Source organism: Lytechinus variegatus, chromosome 13 (genome assembly GCF_018143015.1).
Source record: "Lytechinus variegatus isolate NC3 chromosome 13, Lvar_3.0, whole genome shotgun sequence".
Lineage (NCBI taxonomy): Eukaryota > Metazoa > Echinodermata > Echinoidea > Temnopleuroida > Toxopneustidae > Lytechinus > Lytechinus variegatus.
In genome coordinates, this window is record NC_054752.1 from 5966559 (window position 1) to 5983519 (window position 16961).

At 36.0% G+C, this 16961-nt stretch overlaps 1 protein-coding gene across 1 annotated transcript in view; it reads left to right on the top strand.

The window, feature by feature from the left end:
- LOC121426384 (polypeptide N-acetylgalactosaminyltransferase 13-like) overlaps positions 1–16961 on the top strand; it is a 115269-nt gene that overhangs the window by 16206 nt on the left and 82102 nt on the right. Inside the window, exon 3 of the mRNA XM_041622671.1 lies at positions 497–701. Coding sequence (XP_041478605.1) covers positions 497–701 — 205 coding nt within the window. The remainder of the gene's footprint in view (positions 1–496; positions 702–16961) is intronic.

Consider the following 16961-nt stretch of genomic DNA (forward strand, 5'->3'; position numbering starts at 1 on the left):
TATTTTGAGTTATTACATGTAGCACAAATTTAGAATTCTAATTTCAAGACCTATTGTGTATTAAGTTCCTGCATAATTTCGTTTTCTGAATGATGGGTGATCATGCTGGGTGTTTGTGATAGTGATGTTGTTAATGGTGGTGATGCCTGGTGATGATGACGATGTTGGTGATGATGATGGTGTTGTTGATACTGACGATGAAGATTATGCGGTAATAATGACGATCATGATGGTGGTGGCGCCACTGCTGCTGCCTCTGCTGACAAAGTTCTATGATGTTGGTGGTGATAACAACATGTAATTCATAATATTTCTTATCTTTTGTCTGGGTAATCATGATAACAATTATTTTCTTTATTACTTGCTCTTGATGCCAATATAAATGAATAAATTCAGATGCTAATCTACATGTCCATGTACACTTGATTTGCTAGCTCGGCACTCTACAGCAACAACAATCACCATCTTTCATTCTCTCTTTCTCTCTCTTATCCAGGAGGGCATGAACACGCCCCTCCCAGGCACCAACCCGCCAGACCCCGGCACGATCCCAACGGGCCGGGCGAGATGGGTAAAGCGGTTATCATACCGCAGGATAAGGAGTCCCTAAAAAACGAGATGTTTCGGATAAACCAGTTCAACTTGTTAGCTAGCGATATGATTTCAGTGAATCGAACGCTGCCTGATGTACGAATGGATGGGTGAGTAGTACATGTACAGTAGGTCTCATTATCTCATAATACATTCATGTATGTACATGTACCTCTCAAACAATATTTTTTCTTTTATCCTCAATAATCATGGCATTTTATTCATAATAAAATAAAGAATTAATTCAATAAATAATGCATAATTTTTTTGATAAAACTTTTTTGTCAGAATTCCAGACTTGCTTGTTTGTTTGTAACATACATGTAAAACTTTCACCTGTCACACAATATAGGCCTGGAACTGAATTACAGTTTGTTGGAGGTATATGTATATTTTCTTAATCTTTTTTTAAAAGATTTTTATATAATAATAATGTCATATTTTACCCAGGGTAGCCACTTAAGTTCCGAAAACTGTTCTACCAGCGGGCCCTGCTCAACATGTTATTAATTACCTCGGCTTTAGCACAGCTACCTTGATCAGGCGCTCAAGTTTTTACAATTACTGTACCATCAACAATAATGTTGATTTTTTTTTTTAAAAAGAAATCACATAACTTTTGGGAGGGAGAATTAATGTTTCATAGATTTAAATATTAAAAAAAGTGCAAAAAGAAACATCAAGTTTGCGATGGAGTTTCTCATAATTTGCATTCTGAACATTTTTTTATTTCAATCTTTAACTTGGATCAAGAAATTTTAGATGTTCAGGGTTATGGATACTTTACTTGACTTTAATCTTTAAAAATAAACCCAATTTTAGTTTGGACATAGCTTTTTTGAAGACTAGACCATGAAGGGATACATTTAAAAAAATAATTCCATATCATATTCAATGAGTCATTTTGACACCAGTCTCCACCCGAGGTGGAGGATCATAACGCTGGATTTCAGTGATATTACTCTCAGCGTCGACAAACACAGTCCCACTGATTGATATTAATGTCGGTATAATCTTCTTGTAAATGCAGTAGGTAGTTCCCACTGTGCAGTACATCGCTCATACATAATCCCTTTCCATTAGTTCTTAAGGGCAATATATTCAGTGGTATTATTAAAGTCTGCTCATTGTTGTCTGGGATTATTCGGTTGTGCATGCATGTATATGCATGAAGGTAGGAAGGATGGAAAAGTGCTGTCAGTTGATTCAGTCCAGTAGGGATTTACCCCTCTCCACTCTTACATTAGGTGGTTTCAAACCGCCTCGATCACAAGAATCCCCGTTAAATTACGAGAACTTTTTAAGGCTAAAAAATACCTGTTAATTATTCCTGCATTCACACCGCCCCGAAACACATCCTTCGGGATAAGTTCCCGAAGTTATGAGCATGCGCAGTGTGGTCTGATAAGCAGGCAAGGCGCGAGATTCAAAATCACTAGCCCAGCAGCCGCCGCGCCCAACGACACGCTGGGCTAAAAGTTCCCGTAATTTGCTTTCACATCGCCAAAATACCTGCAACCTTGGAAAAATCCCCACGAAAGTTCTCGTAATTTCGCCAAGTACCTACTATTTAGCGGGTATTTTCTTTCGGGGAAATTACGCGTAGTTTGCTTTCACATTACCAAAATACCTGGTATTTTCTGATCGGGGTAAATTTCCCGATCAGAGAATACCTGGAACTGGCGAACTTCGAGGCGGTCTGAAACCACCTATTGTTGATGTCTATTCACAATTCTCCAGGGATGTACATAAACTCGCACTGCAATTTTTATGAAGCATCTTGTCAACGGCTTGCACTGATTAATTGCCAATTCGTTTACTCACCACATGGTCTACCTTCATTTTATAGTCTAATGCCATTCCGTCCATCAATGTTTTGTCTAACAAACATTTGGTCCAATCATCACTTCGTAAGGAGAACAAAAAATTGCGCTCCTAAAAAAAAAAAAATTGCTAAAATTTCACATTTTACATCTTTAAATCCATGTAATGGCCATCTATTTTCCATAATTCCTTGAAATTATTTTGATTTACTAGTAGTTGAAAACTATCATAAAAATGAAGAATATTCACCTCTTTCCCGACTTTGATTTGAACTTTATACACTCGGTAAATATTGAAGTCCCACATGTAGACTTCCATGGTGTTGCCATGAAAATCTACATATGGGACTACAATATTTACCGAGTTTGAATTCAAATCAGAGTCGGGAAAGAGGTGAAAATTCTTCATTTTTCTGATAGTTTTCAACTAAATCAAAATAATTTCAAGGAATTATGGAAAATAGATGGCCATTTCATGGATTTAAAGATGTAAAATGTGAAATTTTAGCAATTTTTTTTTGAGCAGGAGCGCAATATTTTGTAAAAGAGAGAGCGATTCTGAGGAGCTCAATTGAGCTCCTCAAAAAAATAAGGAGAGCGATTTATTGAGCTCAACGAAATTATAAACGTGAAGGACTGGTAGACCAGTCCTTCACGTTTATAATTTCGTTGAGCTCAATAAATCGCTCTCCTTATCCATATACCATTTGCAAAATGAATGAAAAGAAAATGGGTATTAGACCAACTGGTTTATTAGACCTAATAAACCAGTTGGTCTAATACCCATTTTCTTTTCATTCATTTTGCAAATGGTATATGGACTAATGATTATTGGACCAACTGGTTATTAGATGGAATGGCATTAGACTAAAAATGAAAGTAGACCATGTGGTGAGTAGACAAACTGATGATAGACCAAGTGGTAGTAGACGAATTTGCAGACGAATTGGAAATACCCTTTCACTGACAAATTTCCTCTGAGCCAAATGGATGCAATTATTTTAGTAGCTTATAAAAATAATCAGTGAACTCACTGACTATTGTTTCCTGAAATGCTTCCCTGAATAGAGTAGAAGTTTGTTCTTGAGGGAATGAGGGTGTAGGATTAAATAAAAAAGTATCTTGATAATCTGAATTATAGTAGGTTTCATGGTATACCATGGAAATGTATCTTTAATAACATTTGCCTGAGAAAGATACATGTTAGGCCTACATGGTGTACCGTGAAACCAAAGTTTACTACATAGGGAAGATCGGACACTTCAGCGATTTTTTTATTACGCTCCAAAGTGCCTGAAAAATGCTTCTGGGGAAGGACGCCCACTAGCGTTGAGTATTAACCATCGCACATCGGCACGAAGCTGTGTATAAAATATATGGGGGAAATGAGAGAGGGGACTTTGGAGAGGGCTCAAGGGTGGTGCATTGGATTCATTCCACCTTTTCTTACCCAGAAACCTCTGAAATACATTCATCTTTAATTAAAAAAAAATTGAATGAAATTTTTTTTTAAATGTAAAAGTCTCCTATTCCTTCATCCCTTCACCATTTCTCTCATATGTTTTATACACAATTATCTCGTAAAAAGAGGTCATTACTGACTCAACGCTGTAGGCGTTCTTCCTGAGCGTTTCATTACGTGGTCTATGTACTGTCCCATCTTCCCCTTGTAGTATCTTTGGTGAAACCTACTATTCTTTGCCATGGAAACCTTCAGAAGTTAATACAATAACCTAAATTATTTCATTGATCAGTGTAAAATATTTTTTTTTCATCCTGTATGTTTTAAATTTCTGTATCATTACCTGTTTACTTAGAAACAAAAAACCAACCAAAAAATCTATCCATAAGAAAGCCTATACATGTACAATATACATTTGTGGATGTACAATATAGATTTGCGTAAACTTTAACGACATTACCTTGGATTAAATAATTCAATATCAGTATTGGGATCCAAACAATTACTAACCAGTGGTCTTTGTGGCGTTCCATCATTTCTTTCCAACTGAATGCTTCGTTTCCCTTTTTATGCAATTAATACCAATTACATTTACCATCACAAATGGAATCGGAATTCCATTCTATCAATCAAATGATATTAAAAATGTAATTTACTTTAATGTACATTTCCTCCTCACTCATTTCAAGGACTCGTGTACAGAATTTAGCTTCAATAAATATGGATGAATTTGATGTACCTGTTCATGTACTGTAGTAGAGTGATGTGATTTGATGTTTAACTGTTATTTATAAAGAGTGAAGTGATTTGCTATGTACATGTACACCTGATCCCACATGATCATTAAAGGCCCCCCCCCCAGATTGATTTGGAACCAGTAAACCAGTGAAGCCATAGTCATTCTCAGTTGGCTGATATACCTTCTTTTTTTTGGGGGGGATGGGGCAAGTAATTGACTTTATTAAGATTGTCCTGTCATCTACTTGACAGAAATTCCCATTTTTAGACCCTCATCATTTTTTATAGTTTGTAAATAATCAAATTAGGGACATTATACATGTACATGTATTTCTAATCACTTCTTTGGCACTTTGCCAGTAATCAGCACTCAACATTGCCAAGGGGGGGGGGGGAGGGGGATGGTCATCTACATGTACATGTCATATTGGAAAACTTGAAGATCATTATAATTTCCTTCTCGACATTGTAGCGAGTGTCAATTAGAGCCAATTCCTTAGCAACTAAAAGTATTTCATAGCAACAAATGGATTCTGTCGTCAATTATGATGACTTCTGAATCTCAGCAAATACATTTCTGTGTTTGTGTAGGAGTTTATATTGAGCATTTGTTCTTCTGATTACGCTTCACGTCATGGAGCCATAGACACTCAGTAGCGTTTTTATATATATCTGTACAGTAGGATGCTGTTGTGTAGTGGGCACCATGTCATTAAAAAAGTCAGATATTAAAATGGCTTTAATTAATCTAAACATCAATGATTTATTACAAGAGAAAAAAAATCAAATATACCAGAAGCAAAAAAACAGAAGAGAAATGATGTTCAGATTCAGCTACATGTATAAAATTTGTCTCTAATCTCAGTTGAATTGATGCATTTCTATAAATACCAGTTGAGTATATTTGGTGTTAGAAAAAGCTAGAGTTGTATTTATTTACACTGTACACTTCTCAATAGACCATGGGAATAGTGTTGTATTTCAAAAGTAGTTTGTCAGAGTTTTCTAGTTTATGTATAAAAGTTTTTGATAGCCATATGCAGAGTAAAAAGTAATATTGAAAATATTTTGTTGCTGAAATGAATGGAAACGTGTTCCATTTCTTTGGTTTTCCTCCTTTTATTTGCATCATGCTCACTTTTCTTGTAAATCAAAAGTACTATAAAATTGTCATTAGCTGCTGTCATGGCATTTTTGTTGTAAATTATGTGTACGTTTCTGTTCCAGAGTTCTTTGCAAAAAGTGGATGGTTTTTGTATGTACATGACTTGTAGCTCCTTGCTATCAAAAAATAAAAAATCTGGATTAAACTATGAAGAATGAGATGGATAGGCTACCTGGTTAGGAAGGAAAAAAAGATGACAAGACCTACTCATAAATCTGTGATGATGAATGGGTCATTGGTCTCTGGTGACATTTCTTGCTGGCACCCCCTGTACACGGTGTGACAATAAAAAGGACACACATTTTCCATTACCATTTGTGAGAAAACTGTCTCATGCATGTTTTTTACATGTAAATCAACTGTAAAGGTAAAAGACAGTGGTTGCAGCAAACAATTATTTCACAAGTTAAAAAGCCTTTAAAACCAAGGTTAATTGCCACAATATTATCATTGATCTACGTGCACATTGTAGATCTGGTGCATTGAAATGAACTTTTTTTTAATCATGAAATTTTAGCTGAAAAACTAATAATTGTGATGATCACTAACACAGAAAAGACATATGTGGGACAGTGTATTAATATTGCTCGGAAAAATATCCTCCATTTTGATGGAATTCCATGCTCATTTCTCAGCAACTACACATCTTCTTAAAGGGGAAGTTCACCCTGAAGAAAAATTTGTTGTGAAAATAGCAGAAAAAATAGTAAAAAATATTGGTGAAGGTTTGAGGAAAATCTGTTAAAGGGTAAGAAAGTTATTAGAGTTCAAAGTTTTGGATTTGTGATGTCATAAACGAGCAGCTGCCTCATGTGTTATGTAACATAAAATGCATGAATTTCAAATTTTGCATGGTTCCTGATGACTTAATTGTGTTTTCTATTCATGATCGGGGGTGAAATGATTTGTCTATTGATATACAAAAGTTACAGTGACAACCATTTTCAACTTTCTGAGAAAATGACATTTCATTGATTTTTTTACCATTCGCTGTGTAGGAATGCTGCTCGCATATGACGTCACAAATCAAATAATTGAAATTCTAATAACTTTTTAATTATTTGATGAAATTTTCTCAAACCTTCGGCAATATTTTTTTATTATTTTTTCTGCTACTTTTACAATAAACTTTTTGTCAGGGTGAACTTCCCCTTTAATATTAATTCAGAGCCACTTGGCACTTATTTTTATTCATACATGTTCACTGACACTTGGGTGGTAATTTTATTGGATTCTGTTCCAACTCAATTTGAGATCTTTGCCAAAAAACTGGTATTTATCTTTAATATTGACATTCCAAAGAAGGCAAAGTTTTTATGTGGACATTTACATTTTTTGCATTAGCCTCACTATCACAATATTTCCAATCCTGGTAAATTTGATTACCCATCATCACTATATCAAGATTATTTGTCATAAAGAGGTAGCCAACTTTGTGAGCATTCTTGATATTGCAAGTGAATTTGTGAAATTTTTCATCTACATGTACATATGAAGCGGAATATTCTGGTTTTGAGGGAAATCACCTGTTTTTGAGCAAGAATAAGGAAGAGAATGCAGTTGTTTAATATTAAGGAGAGAGATTGGATTGTGGGCTACATGTACATGTAGCCCCATTATTTCTGAAGAGCGCTTGTTTGGGCTTCAAAATCTTGAGATGAGCCACTTTGGCTGGTGAAGAACAAGCTCCGGGGGGGGGGGGGGGGGGGGGGGGGCACTTCCATTGACGAGTGGATACCATGCGCGACCATGGGGTCTCGAAAAGCACCCTAAACACATTGTTTCCATATTCTGAAAATGCACCCCTTAACAAGTATTGGCGTGTGTAACTCTACCCTTAACATTTATTGGAAACAAAAACGATACTCTTGGCAATTATTCCCTGAAATGAACCCCTAAACAAGAACAGCGATGTTTTAATGTTGTGTCATGGGTCCGTCGGTCGTCCGTTTTAGCTTTACACACCATTTGGTTTAGTACGGCCCCACCTTCCACTTCTCGCACAAATCGGACTCTAAACGCGTAGTGTTGGGGCAAAAGGACATTCTTTATAAACATTTTGTTTTATCATCCCTGCAAAATGACCCTAAATACGTAGCTTTCCTCGCGAAATAGATACCCTTTTTTCATTATTTTTGTGTTTTTGACACCCTTATCACATTACGTACGTAACATGCCCTATCTTGAAAAAGACATCCTGTTTACATGTTTTTTTGGTCGCGCATGGTATCCACTCGTCAATGTACATGTAAGTGCCCCCCCCCCCCCTGGAACAAGCTGCATACATGTATTCCCAGGGATGGTTGTGAAAGTTTCATTTTAGAACGCTTCAACCTTCCTTAAGAACCTTCCCCAGATTTTCTCAAGTAGGCACTCTGTAAAACTTGCATGTATATGTAGTCAGTGCATGCCTGGATGCAAGTGACCGCTAAATATTTTATGTGCAAGGGCACATCTTTTCATAAATCTATAATGTCAATGAGTTATTGGTGTCATGGCCTAGGCTGACACAGGTTGTTCCTTGAGAATCTCAGGTCTACTACATGTACATGAAGGTTTTGCAGTCTTTGATTGTGTATAAAGGTAAACTCGGGGGGGGGGGGGCACTCGACCAAAATAGTGGTTGGGGTGTGCCGTGGGCGAGACAAAAAATGGGGCCCTTCGAGCAGGCTTATTGTAGAAATGAGGGTCCTCGGAACGTGCTTCGGAACTACAAATGTTTGCGAAAACAGGGCTCCTTGGAAAGGATCACCAGTGTGTGAGTGCGTATGCATCCCTAGGGAACGGTCATGCATGCATGAAGCAGCTAGCGCGGCCTCTGCCGGGTACGCTCGCGCAGAGCTGAGGCGATGGTCGGACAGCACTCTGCGGCCGCTTTTCACCAAAATTGCAGCTCCTTGTAGCAGATCAATGCGATCGGAACGGCTATCAAAAAATATGCGAAGGTTTGGAGCAGATTTCTTTCTTTTTTCTCTATGCTTTGGAGCGGCTTTCTATGTTCTTTATCTCAATAAGACAAAAATGCTATGCCTTGGAACAGAAATTTTAGTGTAAAAATGGGGGTCCCCTACACGGCACATACCCACTATGCATTTCATGTATATACTGAGTGCCCCCCCCCAGGGTAAACTGCAAATCCCGTTATGTATTAAGAAATACATACAGTACATGTACATGAAGGACTGCAGTAATTATGTAATGAAGCCTTGAAAAGTCCACATCAAAAGTTTAGCCTAATTATCAATAGGCCTATTCAATTATTTTCTCTTTCAATCTTTTTACATTTACAATAATAGTTCATTATACATATTTACAAAATATAACATTTAAAATTTTAAATCATTTTTTATAATACAATAATACCATGAAATCGAAAGGGAAGGAGACCAACTAAAAAGCTATGAAATTCAAACCTAGTCTGCTTGCAAACCTGTCTCTTGAATTGCATAAAGTGTTCTGAATGTACAGTCTATACGATGTCTTGTGTACTGCAGGCCCTCTGGAACAGCAAGTTTGATATACATGTACATTGTATCTGCTAGTCTTATACCCTTTTCATAAACCTATCCTCCAATTAGCCGCCTAAGAGTAATGCGGATTGCGTTCATAAACTCCAAAAATAATCCGCACTATTTTTTACGAGCGCCCGTACCTGAAAAAGGAGGATAATCGTCATGGCAACCGCACACACCCCCTCCGATGCGGTTGCGTTGGAAAAGGGTGACCTTGTGACCGCTCCATGGGAATTATCTGTATTACTTTCGAAATGCGTTCATAAACTCAAAATCTGGTCCCGATGCTGCTATTATGCGGATGATTGCAGCATCAAAATAATGCGGATAACTCTGGTCCTCCTCGGATTTTACGACCAAATTATGCTGCTATTAGCCGCATAATTGGGTTTATGAAAGGGGTATTACATGTAAGTGAAAGAAAGTTTCAGTTGGGGTCTGTCCCTGCATATACAGTGTACATACAGTACAGGTAGAATAAAAGTTCCCCCCTCCCCACAGAACTGCAGCTGTAAAAGCCTGTATCATATACTGTACCAGGCTACCAGCAGTATGTTTTATATTTTTGATATGGTAGATTGGCTAGACAGTCATTATCATTGTTGATAAGTAATAAGTGGCCACTGAGGAAAGAAATTGTCTGTGAACTGCTGGCTGATCTCTGTACATGTGGTAAATAATTGCCAGTTTGTCTATTGCCAACTCGTCCACTCATCACATGGACTTCCTTCAGTCTATAAATGCCATTCAGCCCATCAACATTTCACCTAAACAGCCATTTGGTCCAATCATCACTTGGTGTATTAAATGTCCATTTGATTTTTACTCATTTCACCCAAAGTCCAATTAAACCAAATGGTAGTACTGTATATGAACTATTAAATGGCTATTGGACCAACTGGTTATGAGATGAAATAGCGAGTGGACGAAATGGCAATTAGACCATCAGGATAGTGGTAGATCAAATGATACACTGTAGTATATGAGTTGGTAATTGGATGGATTGGTAGACCTGTATTAGACCATTTGAAAATAAACCAGTATGCCATTGACAAACATTTCATTGGCAGAGGCAAGGCTGAACTATATTCACTAGGCCAAAAAAAAAGACAACATATTTTAAAAATCTATTGTCAGTGCTATTTTTCACAACTTAAACTGCAAAATCTGCAACATTTAGCTTTGACATTGTTCATGGGTGTGAGAGTTCAGATTTTTTTTGTTTTTTGATTTTCAGCTTAATTTCATTTTCAGCTTATTTTTGGCTTTCCTCAGTAAAAAAAAGTATGGGGGCTCTTTCTATATCAGACTTTTCTACACTCTACAGCTTTTTTCAGATCTTTTTATTTGTGACCACTCACACCCCTGATTGTGATGAATGGGGATTTTCAGAACCATTTTGTTTTTAGTTTACAATAAGCTCTTTTAAATATTTCCGGGGCTAAATCGCCCCCGGCCCCCAGCCCCCATGTAATTTTTTTCCTGGTATGCATGGTCCATATTTATGTTACATGTACGTGTACATGTACAAGCTGAAATTGTGTAACCTACTGTATTAATTTTCTTGAAACATTGGAAGTTGTACTAGAGACCTACATGTACATACTAGGCTACATGTATTACCATCTGAACAGCTATGTTTTCACCATCTACTGCATGAAATAATGAATTAAGGCACATGTTCAGCGAGGTACACTGTATGGAAGCGAAATCTGCATGTAGTACATAATAATAATAATTGGCATTTATATAGCGCTTTATCAATCTACGACTGTTCAAATCGCTTCACAATTATTATTACCCGGTCACTGGATTCATAGCATTTCAAGCAGCCTGTTAGGCGCACACTTGCTAAACCAACCACAATGATGGTTGTTTCCTACCGGTACCCAATTAGCACCTGGGTGGAGAGTGGCAATGTGTGGATTGATGCCTTGCCAAAGGGTGCTAGGCCATGGTGGGATTCAAACACACGACCCTCTGATTACAAGGCGAGAGTCAGAACCGCTACGCCATGGCTCTTCCACATACATGTAGACAGTGCATAGAGAAAGAGACAGAGAGAGACACTTTCACCCAATTTGTATAAAATCAATAATTTAAAATCTCTACAGTACCTGTATCTTTCTAGAAGGTCAGTCTCAACACTCATTTTGTGTGTCTTCATACATGCATCTCCAAATTCAGCTTTTTATCCCCAAATTATTCTTTTATAATGTTTGTTTTTCAAACTTCTTAGCTCCCCCTTTAATCCCATCCCTTTTCCCATCGATCATATTCAGTTCATGAGGAATTATTTGTTGTGCTCTGAAAGGCAATTTCTGTCTTTTCTGCGATGATTGATAACTTGAAATATGCAATTTGTTTGACATCTAATTTCTGTCCTTGATGATTTATGAAAGCCCAGAACAAGGGTGAACTGGAGGAAAAATACACTGTATCAATTGTACATGTAGTTAAAGGCAGCCTTTATCTTGCCATACATGTACTTGAGTTTAATTCATTGGCAGAACATACATGTATTCGCACGGTACAAAATCTTAATTTATTTGAATCTGAAGTTGGTAACATCCTGAAATCTTTATTATCCATTTTAAAGCATTTTTGTTACTAAATTGTTTATGTTTCTGTTATGATTTTCTTTCTGTTTCGTTTAACATCACCCCCCTTTGTTTTGGAATTTGTATGTAGGTTTTTGTTTTATTTTACTTAAGATTTATTATTGCCTGTTTTGATCTTGTAATGCCCACAGCCTCTCTTGAAATCAACCATTGTATGTTGATTCATTCTATCTTTCATGGTTGGTTTTTGTATTAAATATTAAAATTGCTCGTGAATCAGATTTTATTTTTTCTTCCAACTCTCTGGTAGTGCTTAATATCAAAATATTTATATTTTGAAGCTGTCTCTCACATTGCTAGAAATAAACATATTTGATCATTAATGTCAAATGAGTATTAAAAAGGGATTGACATCCATCCCGCAAGTCTGTGTGTCCTTTCACTTTTGATAAACTTTGACTGGCCTTTTAGCACTGCAGTTTTTAGGTACTGATCGGGAAAGTGGTATCAAATTTGCTGCTGAGCCTCTGATAACCTACATGTACAGTCATTTATATTTACATGAACATGTCACTATAAAATGAATATGAATTGATCAGCAGTGTTTTTAACCCTGAAGAAATTAATTTAGATATCATCCAATCATATTTAGGGTACTCTTAAAGATAAATTCCAGTTTTGGTAACGATCTCAAAATGACTTTTTACAGAATCTAATATAATTACCACCCAAGTGTTTGTTTGTATGAATAAAAAATATGTGCCAAAGGATTCTGGAAGAAATTGTGTAATTGCTGAGAAATAAGCAAAATAAGCACGGATTCGGTCACTTCCGTCGGGTCTTTATTCCAGCAATAATTATACACTGTCCTACGTGTGCCTATCTGTGTTGGTGATCTTCAGTGTGAACGTTTTTCAGCGTATATTTCAAGATTTCACAAAGTTCAGTTTATGTAACTGTACCAGATCTAGATCCTCGATGATATAGTGACAATTAAGCCTGGTTTTACAGACTATCTCATGAAATCAGTGTTAACTGCAACTACTGGAATTTCTCTTTAAAGGGGAAGTTCACCCTGAAGAAAAGTTTATTGTAAAAATAGCAGAAAAATTAATAAAAAATATTGGTGAAGGTTTGAGGAAAATCCGTTAAAGATTAAGAAAGTTATTAGAATTCAAAGTTTTGGATTTGTGACGTCATATGCGAGCAGCATTCCTACATAGCGAATGGTAAAAAAAATAAAAGAAATGTCATTTTCTCACAAAATTGAAAATGGTTTCTACAGTGCCTTTTGTATATCAATAGACAAATCATTTCACACCCGATCATAGAAAACAAAATAAAGTCATCAGGAACCATACAAAATTTGAAATTCATTGATTTTTTACCATTCGCTATGTAGGAATGCTGCTCGCATATGACGTCACAAATCCAAAACTTTGAATTCTAATAACTTTCTTAATCTTTAACGGATTTTCCTCAAACCTTCACCAATATTTTTTATTAATTTTTCTGCTATTTTTACAACAAACTTTTCTTCAGGGTGAACTTCCCCTTTAAGGATATGAACACCGAGTTCCCACAGTCATGGAAAATCATGGAAAAATTTGTGGTCATGGAAAGTCAGGGAAATTGGAAAATATCTGGTTCTTGCAAATTCTTTTATAAAAGTTTTAATGAAACGACCCCAGTACTGTATACCGTCCCCTTACCAAGGGGGATGTAAGCTCTAAACCAGGGAGTACACTTTGCCCACGATCAGCAATCATACAATTTGGTACAAATGAAAACAAATTGATCAGCAATGCTCCTTTGCCTTTGGGAATAACATCAATCATTTTAATACACGTATGAGAGCATGTTCAATTCACATTGTTCTCCAAGTAATACCGGTGTTTTTGAGCACTTTATGAACTGATTGTACATACAACATCTTCCAAGAATTGAAATAAACGGCCGGTGAGTTGCCTTCACTCTTTAAAAAAAAAGCCCACATGATTCCAGATTGTAGAACCTTTCTTTTTGTAGTGTTTGTGTGTATTACATGTAGCCAGAAAGAGGGGCAGTTGTTGAAACATTATTCCACTGAGCAATGTAGCATACATTTATAGCTACACTACTGAAAGCACTGCCCCCTTAATTTTTGTGGTGCCAAAATTGCCCACTTTTATACAGAGATACTGTACATGTACATTTGAATTTGTTCTATTCCTGGTTTTGTGGTAAAAATAAAGGTTAGGAGTAGGGGATGGGGGGGGGGGGTGAATAGAAGTTGTTAGTGACATCTTTTAAAATTCCTCTCTTTAAAAATGTCTGCTTTGGAAGTACTCCATCCTCATTTACTTTCATTATATTGCTTTATAATACGTAATGAATAAAACATCCTTTTAGAGGGATCTCATTAAATAAAAAGATTTGCATCTCATATCATTTTGCAGAATTGATATTTCATGAATTGAAATACATTGTAGGCCTACATTTCATTATACTCTCATGAAATGTATTGAATAAATTTTGCAAGTGAAGTATTCAAATAGTTTTTTTTGTGTACATGGGTATGCCCGAACTGCAAGTTTGATTGTGTGTGTTATCTCTTCAAGAGTTACTCAAGCAAAAATAGACTGCTTTATAACTGTTTGATTTGACAACTCCACCCTGATATTAAATTTGTCTTTAAATTGAATTTGTTTTCGAAGCAGAGGAAACTTTGAGGAATACATATGATACATGTAGCTCACTGTGAAATTTTGTGTCATAGTTTGAGGATAGATTTTCCATAGAATAATTTTGTACTGTAGGGTACATACAGTGTGGGTACTATTTACACGTGTGTATGTTTGGGGATCGATTTTCCTTCTACATGTAGAGTGTAAACAACTGATTAATGTACACATGTATCTTACTTACTTACTTACTTACTTCCAGGATACTGCCCAACTCCCCTAAAAGGGGTCAAACGGGCACTTAAGTTATGATTACAATGTTGTAGCCTATGGTTTCAGTTTCAGTTTGGTTTATTTTCATATCTCATAAAATATCAAATACAATGTAACGTCCATCGAAAGACAGTAAATCATTGATAATAAAATAATACATCACCATAATTCATAATAAATCAGACAAATGTTATACAATTTAATGTTTGGATTGAAGACAGATAATAAGATGAGAATATGAAGGGCAAACTAAAAAAGCAGCTTATAATTTATATGATAGCATCAGGTGGGGGATTCAAAACTTTTACACAGAATTTTGAAACTCATTAAATATGCCAATTTATGCGTATTTTTAAAAATTCACATAAAATGCTTATTCTATTAATGTCGACCGATTTTTATTTTTTTCTTCCATCTGTTAGAACTTCATGAGGTTCACTAAACTTCTACACAGAATTTGGAAATTTTCAGTAGAAAAATATTTATGCTTATTTATGCGAAATATATTCATAAATCACAGAAAATGTTTTTTCTTCTTCATTTGTTGATCAATTTCAATTTTGTTTGCTTTATATGATAGCTGGAGGAGATGATAAAAAATTTCAACACAGAATTTCGAAACTCATAAAATATGCTAATTTATTCATATATTTTCAAAACTCACAAAAAATACTTTTCATTTGTTGATTGATTTTGATTGTTTTTGTTCCATCTGAGAGCTACATGTACATAAGGTATGAGGTTCTACAAAGAGTTAACTTATATGTGAAATTTATTCATAGATCACAAAAAATTGTTTCTACGTCATTTCTTCATTAATTCCAATTCTATATCCTCAATTTATGTCACCAATGTAATTCACTGCAGTGTCAACTGGGCTGAAATTAAAATTGTGTTAAATTTCATTGCGAGATGCCGGATGAGCTCCACATCATTGATTTCAGATTTAACGTTTCAGTTTCAACAGGTTGAATTACGATATAGGTGACTGCCCTACACACATGTACAAAAAAGAAGGTTGGTTTTATTTACCACACCATCTATTTAATATGTACCTTTCTCACTTCCGCCTGAAAACTAGTTTACTGAAAACTAGTAATAGTGGAAACTGGTTTAACATAAGAACGGTTGAAGCGGTCTTGGAAGCGATCTTCTAAACCGGTTCAGAAAACCACCTCGCGTTGTAGTTTTGAAGATCAATTTTCCTGGTTAAACTGGTTTTAGCGTATGTGAGGGCACGACCGTTCTTCAGAATCGATCGTCACACATTTCGAGCGCACTCTACATACACTGTATGTGGAATGCCTACATGTATGCTGCGGTTTGAAATTTCACATGAAACATGTCACCCCACTGACAGTGTTCCTATAGCAACAAGACCATTTTATGTGAAGTGGTTTTGAAAACCCCTTTCAAGTGTTCAAATGAGAACACTAGCAAAGCGATCTTCCAAACTAGTTTCCTAAACCGATTTCCAGTATAGTCTTAGAAAGTATAATGAGAACGGTGTCTTAGGGAAGTCAGCTACATTAAAACGACCACACTATTCAATCATACACTTTTGCATGCGCCAGCAGGCCATTGCAATCTGATATGTATCTCATCACTCAGTCTCCGGATAGAGGACTTTCACCCCTTTTTTAATGCCAGAAAGTTCAAGTGGCATATTGGTTTATAGAGAAGAGGAATTCGTCTCCTCCTCAAATGGCAACACTAGTCATGTAATATTAAAATGTTTTTGACCATATAGAATTCTGTATTATTGGCTTTTTCGCATATTCCCCACCCCTGTTATTAGCAGTTGATACACTATTGATGAATTTCCAACCAGGGGGTGGGGGCAGTCATTGGAATGAATGAACCCCTGTTTCTGTCAACCCCCCCCACATACTTTTTGAAAAATAGAGTGCTATGTTGAAATTAGACAGCTTGCATATTGGCTGCCATTTTGTCACTTTGAAAAAAAAACCTGTTTCTCTCCTCTTTCCCCTGAAAGGCCAAAACATATGTTTGTTTGACTTTATGTATTCACAGTTAAAAACATAATATACTGTACATTTTATGTAATATTTGCCTGCAGTCAGCATATACTGTACATGTAGCTCAGGCAAAATTTTTAATATTTTTACTACCTAAATCTGCAACATTGGATAAGCTTTATTTTGCAATGAAT